The 12384-nt window shown below is 42.8% G+C and overlaps 1 protein-coding gene across 1 annotated transcript; it reads left to right on the top strand.

The window, feature by feature from the left end:
- Nucleotides 1–5460: 5460 nt before the first annotated feature.
- On the top strand, nucleotides 5461–6765 carry LOC117767019 (tripartite motif-containing protein 16-like). The gene has a single exon (XM_034594547.1). It carries the CDS (start codon nucleotides 5560–5562, stop codon nucleotides 6499–6501), a length of 942 nt encoding a protein of 313 aa, XP_034450438.1. The 5' UTR covers nucleotides 5461–5559; the 3' UTR covers nucleotides 6502–6765.
- The last annotated feature ends 5619 nt before the right edge of the window (nucleotides 6766–12384 follow it).

Below are 12384 nucleotides of genomic sequence, written 5' to 3' on the forward strand. Positions count from 1 at the left end.
GCCAATAGCAACATTCCATTGCAATAGCCGGGTTTCAACCAGTAGAGGGCAGTGGCTATGCATATTTATAAACACACTATCTAGAATTCAAATACTTTGCACTAAAATGTCAAGATTTGGACCTGAATCTATCAACAACACTACTAAATACCCATATACACTGGTTTTCAGCTGAAGTGGTTTGGGGGTTTAATTACTCTTTAAATACACCAAGCGAAATTACAGTTACAGAGTCTTCGTAGCATAAACTAAAGACTAATCAGCAGTCTAGATCTGACAAAACATGGAGACAACCAAGATACGATCACACTTTATTGATCACCCGGAAGAAAATTTAGGAATTGAACAGATCAGGGCACCGACTATCTCTGTCACTCATACAATCCTGTTATCAGGAGCAGGCCATACAATAGTCAACATACCTGTAGCTCGAATTGTGTCATTCTTGAAAAGTTAGCAATATAGCTTGATGTGTATGTTGACGACACAAAAGCTGTTAGCTGTCGGTTTTAATTTCAGGTGGAGGAAGCCACTGAGACAACAATTCAAGGTCTCACAGAGGAGATCTTGAATGGTGGCTACACAGGATCAATCACTTTGGAGAAAAAGGATGAAATACTGTTTCAGAATCAAAAATGTGTGTGTGTGTGTGTGTGTGTGTGTGTGTATTGGCATGAAAGTTTCTAGATTTCAAAAACCATAAAAGCTACAACAATACACTTTGGCATCATCACCTGACAACATGGTCAAGCTATAACAATCACTTTTTCATTACTTGATTTAACCATCGTCCTATTGAGAAAAGGTCATTGTGTCACTGTATTACATATAAACGTATGCCTGACCAGACTTTCTGTCAATTTCTTATTCCCTTTAGCTGCTATTGTGCCACAACTGGGTTCCCATGTTTTGGGAGTAAAATGGCCTTTGTTAATGAAATACCATACACCAACTGCTGATTAAAAACATTTGGTGGCTATACATGGCTCTACACATATGATGATGAGTAATGCTGCAAAATTTGGTTTCATTGTATTCCCAAATAACATTTACATTCTCCATGAAATCCTTAAGTTTAAGTATTCTGTGATTAACCATGTTTATGCTTGTTTTAAATGTTTGTACATGTGTGTTTGTGTGTTCATGTGATTTATTACAAAAACAGTGCTGTTTCCAATTCTGCTGCAGATAAGGGATGGCTTGAAGCTGTATGGCTTGTGTGATATCATGGCCAATTACCCAGATATCTGTCAGCCTTTGTTTGTGCCAGGGGTAGAAATGACACTAAGTGCAGCATAGATACAAGTTTAAGATTCATATTTTCTGTTGCATCATGGTAGTGTTTTTTCAGTTCTATATGACTTAGAAGTTGAGTTCAAATGGTTTACTCTGTGTGCTTCAGTTAGTCCTAAATGCAAGAGTGACAAGTATCTACTTACTTGTTTACTATAAATCCGACTTCTTACACATGAAACTTTACCATCATTAAATACCATAAGGATAGGGGAGGTAGGAGAACTTATCTCCAGAGTATCACTTAAATGGGATCGCAAACCAGACAAACATTAGCATTACTTGGGGATGTGGCAGGATCCGTGTTAGAAGTAAGTATGATCGCAAGGTCAATGTTACCAACTGATTAATAAATTATTAGTAATCAATTGATTACTGCATTGCCACATAATCTGAACACTGAGAATTCACTTTTCAGTGCAACATGTAGGTGTTTTTATATGACTGTGCACATTACCAAAATAGAAGGATAATACAATTTAGATAAATCCTCTTTAAAATGAACAACTTCACCCACCTGAGTGTGGTTGAAATACATGGTAATAGGACACTCACCCGAAACCACCTGGGACAAGAATTCTCAAGGGTGTAGATTAATAAATTGTTCATACAACTGTTGTGGCTGGTTTGGTAGGGAATGTAAATGTACAACCTTGTTTATCGGTCAATGTGTTTTCATTTCAGTAGTTCAAGTTTAATGAAATGTAATGTTCAATTGTCATTCACTGTATGTACAGCAGAGGTCTTCAACAGGGGGTCCGCGACCCCTTGGGGGTCCGCGAAGGTACTGCAGGGGGGGTCGCAACATTTTTGGTTGATTAGACAATTTCTTATATTTCTTTAATTTTTAATTATTTTTCCAATCAATTCTTTTCCCACAAATTTAAATGTCTTTAAATAAACATTAACATGAATCCAACATATTGTAGTGAACGGATAAATGGAGGCAGAAGACGTTATCTTTCAGTCAGCAATGCACACATTCAGTGACGCACAATAATAAAAACATGAATATATGAACCTGTGTATTATTTGAATAGCTTAGTATTGAATGCACAATAACAGGGTAGCTATGTTTATACATGGCACTAGGCCCAGTTTAATATAAAACATAATTTTATACAATATATATAGTAGAGGGTCCCTGCTCTATCTCTCCATCAGTTTGGGGGTCCTTGGCCTGAAAAACGTTGAAGACCCCTGCCCTATATAATGAATCTTGCAGAGGGAGTATGTTATAATGTAGATGATGTTCTTACTGTTGAGAGAAAATGACTCTAGGGAGGAGAAGGCTGTGTGAGTTGTGTATGAATTTCCTGTTTCTGTAGTGGTGGTTGTGTTGTAACTGAGGTGGTGATCTGTGAATTTGGAATGTATGAGTAGATCCTGGAGGCTTGGGTTCCTACAGAGGGCAGAGATGGGTCTGTGGTAGTGAAATGTTTGATGGTGTGATGCAATATTCTGGAAGTTGTGTTTTATGTTGGTGTGGAGAAGTGTGATTTTTTTTGGGAGAAAGTGGATTGTAGAGGTATTAGTCTGGGTGAACCGGTGGGGGCCCTGATTGAACTGTGTCGGCAGGTGGAGGTTAGGGTTAGGGGATAGTGGTTGACCTCTGTAATGGCAGATTTGCATTTGTGTAATGTTTAATAGAAGAACAGATATGTATTTAGAAGAAGTAGATAACAAATGTGTTTCTGTGACTTACAAAAGTTGCAGAGGGGACTATAAGTGTTTATGGCCCCCACATGTGTGTCTTAGCAAATGTTTCACTGCAGGGGTTACTTAGTGTGTCTGATAGAGATGGGTGAGGGGAACTCTGCATTGTATACAGGACTGGAGTCTTTTGATGTTGTAAATCTAGATAGGGGATCTCGGAGACAGATTGTCTCACACCAGAAAGGCACACCAGGGGTCTGAGACGGAGATCTGAGACAGGAACTCTGCCCAACCTGGTCAGACATCAAGAGGCTGAAGAATACCTTTTGGCTCCTCGCGGGGAGGGGCTTCTGATTGTATAAGTGAAGTGATTCTCCTGTGCTCTGTGCTCATTCTATACACGTCACACTAGGTGGCTGTGTGGGGTGAGCCCACCTGCAGGTGTTTTGGTTGAACTTTCCTAGAGACAATGTTATGTGTGTATTATTATACAATAGAGTATCATTATTAAACAGAAACTGCCACCACACCTCCTGCCCCAGGGGTCGGTAGGTAGGGGTTGGGGTTGGGATGCAGACCCTGGTTCAGGTAGGGGACAAAGGGCGCTGGGGATCCTGGGGAAGGAGGCCCACCAGAAATGGGAATCTGGGATGTCAGGGGGCTGGGTTTTCTAATTTCTAATATTTGTAAAATGTATTGATCTGGTCTGTTTTTGTCCGGTTATTTAGTAAAAATGGATGTGATGGCCTTGAGTCCGGCTTCTGTTTGAATATTAGTGGATAAACTGTCTACATCAATTGTGAAGAGGATGGAGTGGATGGGGACAGCCATGGGTCGGATGACTTCCAGGATATGGTACTTGTCCTTAAGGTAGCTGGGCTGTTTGTTGGAGAGGGGACAAGGAAGTGGTCTTTGTGTTGTGATATATTGTATGAAACACTGTTGCATTAAGAAACAATGGGTCGAGGAACCTCAAAGGGAATGGTCCTTGTGTATTTTGGGTAGTACATAGAACTGTCTTGAACATGGGGTGTTGGGGCCGAATACAAAGTTTCTTTGTTTTGTCTTGTAAAGTGTTTTGATGATGTTACTGAGATGGATCTGTGTGTTGGGTTGTATACTGTCCTGGATTGGTCTATAGTGGTGAGTGTTTGTGAGCTGTCTCTGTGCTTCTACCAGATATTGCTGTCTGTCCATGACGATGGTTTTGGAGCCTTTGCCCGCTGGTTTTATTATTATATTTGGATTGTGTTTAAGTTGAGTTAGGGCCCTGCACTAGGCCCCTGACAGATTATCTGGGATGGCTGTCAGAGGCCGATATGAACCCAGGGCCCGTCTGTCTGTTTCTATGAGTTGTTTTTTTAATAGATGTGTAAACCCAGTGTGTTGGTGATTTGGCCTTATTGTGAAAGAATTCTGTTAGTTTGAGGCGTCTTTGATATCTGTATAACTCCCTTTGATGTTCCTCTCAGTCATATTTGTAGGGTCGTTGAATGAAGTAAAGCCCCCTCGCTAGTAGTTGTATCTGTGCCAGGGACGGAGAAAATAATTTTGAAAGGTTGAAACCAGCCACACCAACAGATGCAGGAAAACACAAAACACTGGATGCACACTAACACAACAATATTACAGGACAACTACAACAACACCATACTCACCCTCAGCAACACCAACCGCAACACGCTGGCCCTACAGAGAGCAGTCGGATGGGCCAGAAAAAGGTATGGGCAAAGACTCAAACCTGAGACAATAGAAACAACAGAAATTGTCCTGAACTAACACACACAACAGAGTAAAGTCACTAACCACCACAACCTCCCACCTTCCTCCAAAACCAAGAACGAAGAAGTTGGAAAGCTCTCTTCCCACCATCCCGGAGGTATCAGATGTGGAGGAATTTTCACCACTGCCAGCTCTGAACCAGGTATCACTCTCACCAAATCCACACATAGATTCCAAACAGTTTTTTTAAAACAGTCAACCAATTCGGCACACACCAGATTACTAACGAAAGTTTTCTTCAAAGCCACAGACACACGCCCTTCTTCACAAAACCAGTTACCATCCTAAGCACACATTCAAAGGAATAGTAAAATCACAAATCATCCAATTTCACCGCATATCCTGCCAATTAACAGACTTTCAATCAGCCGTCTCCATTCTATTCAATAGCCTCGGGAAGAGAGGATACTCAAAACGATACCTCCGAACAATAAAAAAAGAGCACCTTGGCTTCCCTCGCTCCCACTCGATCTCCCGACAACCAGGCTCCACCTCAGGTCCCAGACTCGGAGTGGCCCCTGCCTGCAGGTCCCCCCAACACTACTTCCTACCCACTACCCTAACCAGGGTCTTTACCCCAACCTTAACCCCAAGTCTAATCCTAACCTCAGGGGCATTGCTGCCGCCTTTAAACAGTGTGACAAACAAAGGCAGCTGCCTTTAAACAGTGTGACAACAAAGGCAGCTGCCTCCCAACCATACCGTTGGTCTTTTCAATTGTGTGTTTTAACATGTTAAAAAGAGGAAGTGAACAAGAGCAGAAGGAGCAGAGATCTGTTTTTGTTCAGAGGAAGTGAAACTATTCTACAGTCACTGGCACCAGGTGAAATGGGGCAGCAAGAAAATCAACTGCATGGAGAAAGATTCTGCTGTTCGATCTGTCTGGATCTACTGAAGGATCCAGTGACTATTGGCTGTGGACACAGCTACTGTATGAGCTGTATTAAAACCCACTGGGACAATGAGGATGAGAGAAGAATCTACAGCTGCCCTCAGTGTAGACAGACCTTCACACCGAGGCCTATCCCGGTGAAAAGCTTTGTGATAGCTGATTTACTGGAGGAGCTGAAGAAGACTGGACTTCAAGCTGCTCCTGCTGATCACTGCTATGCTGGACCTGAAGATGTGGCCTGTGATTCCTGCACTGGGAGCAAACGGAAAGCTAAGACTTTACAGATTGTGTCTCAAATGGATGTTTTACTGCCACAACCAGAGCCCAAGACCAGAGCTGACTTCTTAAAATATTCACAGGAAATCACACTGGCTCCAAACACGGCTAACAAATGTCTGTTATTATCTGAGGGAAACAGAAAAGTAACATTTATGAGAGAAAAACTGTTTTATTCTAATCACCCAGACATATTCACTAATTGGTTTCAGGTCCTGAGTAGAGAGAGTCTGACTGGACGTTGTTACTGGGAGGTGGAGTGGAGAGATGGAGTTCGTGTAGCTGTCGCATACAAGAATATCAGCAGAGCAGGGTCTTCATTTGAATGTGGATTTGGATTCAATGGTAAATCTTGGATGTTACGTAGTGATGGAAACAGTTATAACTTTTATTACAACAAAATCAACACTCCAGTGTCAGGTCCTCAGTCCTCCAGAGTAGGAGTGTACCTGGATCACAGTGCAGGTGTTCTGTCCTTCTGCAGCGTCTCTGACACCATGACTCTCCTCCACAGAGTCCAGACCACATTCACTCAGCCTCTCTATGCTGGAGTTATGGTTAATTATCATGGAGACACAGCTGAGTGGTGTAAACTCAAGTAAACTCAAGTCATTAAAAGCAGTGATTTAGATTCTGTGTTTAAATCTTTAACTTATTTTGTCTCCATGTTTGTTGCTCAAAGTTAGTCGTTGTGATGTTTCTGCTCCACACAGAGATCAGCTTTCAATCGAACACTGACCTTCCTTTATCACAGATATTTACTTCTCACTTTGTAAACACAGAAATCTATATTTATGCTGACATGAATATATTTGAAAGAACTAATGTTGCTGTTGTTTTCTAAATCAATGTAGAAATAAGGTTCTCTGATGTTTTATAAACTGAATTGATCCTGATCATAATCAATGAGCTGATTATTAGTTTTTTTCTTTTCCACATGTGAGATGGAGGTGAAACAAACGTGTGGGTGGCTCTCTGGTCCTGGGGCTGGGGTTAGGGCTAGGATTGGTTTAGAGCTAGGATTGGGTAAGGGTTATGGCCAGGATTGGGTTAGGGTTATGGTAGGGGGGTCGGGGGGTTAGGATTAGGGTTAGGGTTGGGGTAAAGACCCTGGTTAGGGTAGTAGGTAGGGAGTAGTGTTGGGGGACCTGCAGGCGGGGGCCACTCCGAGTCAGGGACCTGAGGTGGAGCCTGGTGATTGGGAGAGTGAGTGTGAGTGAGGGAAGCCAAGGTGCTCTTTTTTATTGTTCGGAGGTATAGTTTTGAGTATCCTCTCTCCCTAAGGCTATTGAATAGAATGGAGATGGCTGATTGAAAGTCTGTTAATTGGGAGGATATGCGGTGAAATCGGATGATTTGTGATTTTATTATTCCTTTGAATGTGTGCTTAGGATGGTAACTGGTTTTGTGAAGAAGGGCGTGTGTGTCTGTGGTTTTGAAGAAAACTTTCTTTAGTAATCTGGTGTGTGCCGAATTGGTTGACTGTTTGAAAACTGTTGTGTCTAGGAAATTTACCTTTTTGGAATCTATGATGTGTTTGATTTTAATGGCTGGATTGTGGTTATTGAGAGTGTTGATAAATGCTGGGAATAGGGAGATGTCATGGGTCTAAATGTCAAAAATGTCGCCCAGAAATCTGAGGTATAATGAAGGTTTGTGGGTGCACTTGGCTAGTGCCTTTCGCTCCCACTCGCTCATGTAAATGTTGGTGCTGACCCATGGCTGTTCCTTGTATTTGGAGGAAGTGGTTGTTGTTAAATAAGAAATTGTTATTGTTTATGCAGGTGGTTAACAATTGAATGACTTCTTTGTCCGGTCTATTCTTGTCAAGGTGGTCTTTGAAGGTGGATCTAGGTGAGTCCGGCCTCTGTGTTGATGTTAGTGTAGAATGTCAAATGTAAATAAATATGATTGGGTTTAGATAGCCATGGGTCGGATGATGTCTATGAAATGGTATGTATCTTTGATGTAAGTGGGATGCTTGGTGGAGAGGGGGCCGAGGAAGTATTCAATGTATTCAGAAGTTTTGTATGAAGTGCTGTTACAATCTATTGGTCTGCCGGTAGGGACTTCATGGGGAATGATCCATGTGTGTGGTTCCTTATGGATATTGGGTAGTAAATAAAATTGTCTGGGACGGGGGTTGTCGGGGCCAAATAGGTAATTTTTCTGTTTTGTCATGATTCTCTTGACGTATAAGGATTGGATGATAGTGCAGAGTTTTGTCTGAGTATGACTCTGGATGCTTTCTTGGATGGGTTTGTAGTGCTTTGTGTTTGAAAGTTGTCTGTTAGCTTCCTGTAGGTATTGATTTCGGTCCATGATTACTATTTTGGACCCCTTGTCGGCCGGTTTATTATGATGTTTGGATTTTTGATGAGTTGTGTTAGGGCCCTGCGTTTGGTCCCCGAAAGGTTGTCTGGCACATTGTGTGAGTGTTAATGGCCGGTTTAGGTTCATTTGGGTTTATAAATTGAGCTGTTTAGCTGTTCGGTGTTGAAGGCAAGAAATGGATAAAATGTGGCTATTGTGTTGTTTATGTATTTGAGGTTGCTCTGCTGTTTTGTGGTGAGGTTAGGTGAGAAGTTTATGATGGGGAAATAGATGTCAGCATTGGGCAAGACAGCTGTGGCCTGTTTATATAATGTTTTCAGTTGTTTGCAGGAGGTTTGCCTGGGTTCCTGGTCCCTGTTATTAATAACAATTGAGAGTATTACAATTTTTATTGTGGGATTTGGTATTGTTTTTTCGCATATTTTGAGGAAATGATATAAGTTTGCTCCGGGGTAACTGTCAAGTTGGATTAGCTTTGAGTAGTGAGGGATATGGATAAAAGTTCTGCACTATTGTTTCGTCTGTCTGCTAGCTGGTGGACCTGGGCCCCAACTTCCAGGGTTTTTCTGGTGGCATTTGGTTGAGTGCAGGTAGTTGGTGAGTCTGGAGAGTGGGATGGTGATGGCATGGGTCAGGTGGTCTGTCTGGTAGTTAACGGTATGATGGGTGAAAGTTGGGGGTTGGATTTGTCTGTTTCAGTCTTCTGTGTGGCCGGTTTGGGCCCCCAGGAGACCTTCTTGACTCCCTGTCGGGAGGGGTTGAGGTTTCTGGTTCAACAGGGACCTGTCTGGGTTCCCTGGTTTATGAGGGGTTTGAACAGGTTTTAATGGGTACACTCTGTGGCTGCAGAGGCCCATTAGTGTAAATGGGTTGGGTGGGTAGCTGGTCGGGTGTCATCTGTCATTGTTTGGGTTCCTTGGTCTGTGCTGTGGGGGGGGGGGGGGGTCAAGAGAAAGGGGTCATCTGGGGGTCCTGGTTTGAAATAGGGGGAAAGTCTCTTGTTTCTAGTGTTTTTATACCGGGTGAGGTTTTGTGGGTCGTGGGGACTGTGGTAGCTGATTATGTGTTTGTGGAATTATCTGAGGTTGTGTGGGAGGGGGGGTGTCCGGTTGTTCTTATGCTTATTGTTTCTGATTATGTGTGGATCTGGTGAGAGTGATACCTGGTTCAGAGCTGGCAGTGGGGAAAATTCCTCCTCATCGGATACCTCCAGGATGGTGGGAAGAGAGCTTTCCAACTTGTTCTTGGTTTTGGAGGAAGGTGGGAGGTTGTGGTGGTTAGTGACTTTACTCTGTTGTGTGTGTTTGTTCGGGACAATTTCTGTTGTTTCTATTGTCTTAGGTTTGAGTCTTTGCCCATACCTTTTTCTGGCCCATCCGACTGTGTTGCGGTTGGTGTTGCTGAGGGTGAGTATGGTGTTGTTGTAGTGGTCCTGTTATATTGTTGTGTTTGTGTGCATCCAGTGTTTTGTGTTTTCCTGTATTTTCTGTTGGTGTGTCTGGTTTGATAAAATCTGTAAGTCTGTGAACCTGTCGCATCATGCCGTGTGGAAAAGTGTTTGTTGCTTGGTGGATGATTAAGTGTCTGGGTGCGTTGTGTGTTCCTGGTTATAGTCCTATGTGTGATGTGGTGGTTATGTTGTGGTGTTTGGTGTGTGTTAATGGACATAAGTGGTCAGAGTGTAGTGTTTGTGTGTGAGAGCTGTGGTGTATGTTTGTTGTGGTGTAGTGTTTGTGTGTGTGAGCTGTGGTGTAAGTGTGAGTTCTGGTGTAGTGTTTGTGTGTGTGAGCTGTGGCCTAAACATTTTAACACTTTAACTCGAACCCCGGGAGCCAGCCCACCTGTCAACCAGGACCCTGCTAACCCAGGTACCTCCCGTGCTTTCCCCATTGACTCAAACATCAATCGCATCCCGGCCCACACCAACCCCAACATTCAGCTAGAAAGTTATCCCGGAGCCAACGCCTATCATTTCTTAGAAATCTGTGAAAAAACATCCCCCAACCCCACAGCCAAAATTGTTATCTTCTCCATCGGCATAAATTACAAGGACCAGGACCCAAGACAAACTTCCACCAAACAATTAAAGACATTATTCAGACGACCCAAGACCACCTTCCCAAACGCAGACATCTATTTCCCCATCATGAATTTTTCAAAACAGCTCTGCACACAACATCAACAGAACCTTAAACTCATCAACAACGTAATGACCACATGTGTACCCTTTGTCACAGAAATCCCACATGACACATTCATTACAGAACCAGACAATATACACTGGACAAGATACACAGCCCAACTCATCTTCAACAGCTGGTGCAATCAGCTAAATTTACATTAAGCAATAAACCAAACCTGGTATTTCATCACCAAGATCAACAACTACAACCAAACAACAACCCCTCCAACTCCCTTTCTGTAACCCCAAATCCAAACCCTGTCCCCAGCCCGGACCTGGGGTGGAGCTCCAACATACTCAACCTTTCAAAAATAATTTTCTCCGTCCCCGGCACATATACAACCACTAGAGAGGGGACTTTCCTTCATTCAACAACCCTACAAATATGACTGAGAGGAACTTCAAAGGGACTTATACAGATATCAAAGACGCCTCAAACTAACAGAATTCTTTCACACCAGGCCAAATCACCAACACTCTCGGTTTACACATCTATTAAAAAAGCTAAACAACTCATAGAAACAGACAGACGGGCCCTGCGTTCATATCGGCCTCTGATAGCCATCCCACATAATCTGTCAGGGGCCGAGCGCAGGGCCCTAACTCAATTTAAACACAATCCAAATATAATAATAAAACCAGCGGGCAAAGGCTCCAAAACTATCATCATGGACAGACAGCAATATCTGGAAGAAGCACACAAACAGGCACCACTATAGACCAATCCAGGACAGTATGCAACCCAACACACAGATGCCATCTCAGTAACATCATCCAAACACTTTACAATAAAAAATTCATTTTCGCAAAACAAAGAAACTTTGTATTCGGCCCCAACACCCCACGTTCAAGACAGTTGTATCTACTACCCAAAATACACAAGGTCCCACAGACATGGACCATTCCCTTTGAGGTTCCTTCCTACAGTTTTTTTTTCAAAATTCAAACCCAGAACAAAAACAACTATGCACAAAAGTACATTTCAAAGCTACAGACACCCACACACTTTTCCATAAATCCAGCTACCATCCCAAACACACCTTTAAAAAGGCATCATAACATCCAAATTAATCAATTTTCACTGCATCTGCTCACATTTCACAGATTTCAAACAAGTCACTACAACCCTATTCCAGAACTTCAGAAAGAGAGGATACTCTAAACGCTTTCTTAGATCCATCAAAAACAGAACATTGGCCTCCCTCGCTCCCACCCTTCTCCCCCAGCCCCCTGACTCCACCCCAGATTCCCAGTTCTGGGGGGCCTCCTTCCCCAGGATCCCCAGCGCCCTTTGTCCCCTACCTGAACTAGGTAATAAACATCAGCTTTTATTTTGAAACGCATTTAGAAAGTGGTTTTAACATTTTAAAATCCATGTTTGTGACATAATTCCAACAAATAAACATTAAAACTCAGGTGAAAGATCATTTCCTCTGTTTATTCTTCTGTGAAACACAATGTTTATATGTCTATGACACAAACATATTTACAACATTTCCGGAACCCGTTTCAAAGTAAAAGCACTCCAGTGTTTCACTTTCTTATTAATTTGTTCTAACGGGGCTTTGATTGTTATCGACAGACCGGAAGATGCATACCGTATCCTAACATTTAGTTTAGTACATAAACCGACTTGTTTGAAGGAAATGCAGTAGATAAACCAGCTGCTCCGCCGCCAGTAGCAGACACACAGCGCGTGTGAAAAACAGACAACCGACACACAGCTGATCTGCGGCGCGGCCACAGCCAATGAGTCCAGAGAGTTCGGAGATCGACAGTGAAGACTGCGAGATCGACCGGTAGATCGCGTTCGATGGGTTGGCGACCACTGATATAGAGTATGAGACTTGTTTCAGTGTCCGGAGGGCGGTGTTTTGTACCAACATGTGCACATGAGAGATAGTCACTACAGCAGGAGGGTGTGACATGGCTGCCCTGCATAGCACTGTTCTGAAGATAAAGTGGAGCT

This window comes from Hippoglossus hippoglossus, chromosome 8 (assembly GCF_009819705.1).
Source record: "Hippoglossus hippoglossus isolate fHipHip1 chromosome 8, fHipHip1.pri, whole genome shotgun sequence".
NCBI lineage: Eukaryota > Metazoa > Chordata > Actinopteri > Pleuronectiformes > Pleuronectidae > Hippoglossus > Hippoglossus hippoglossus.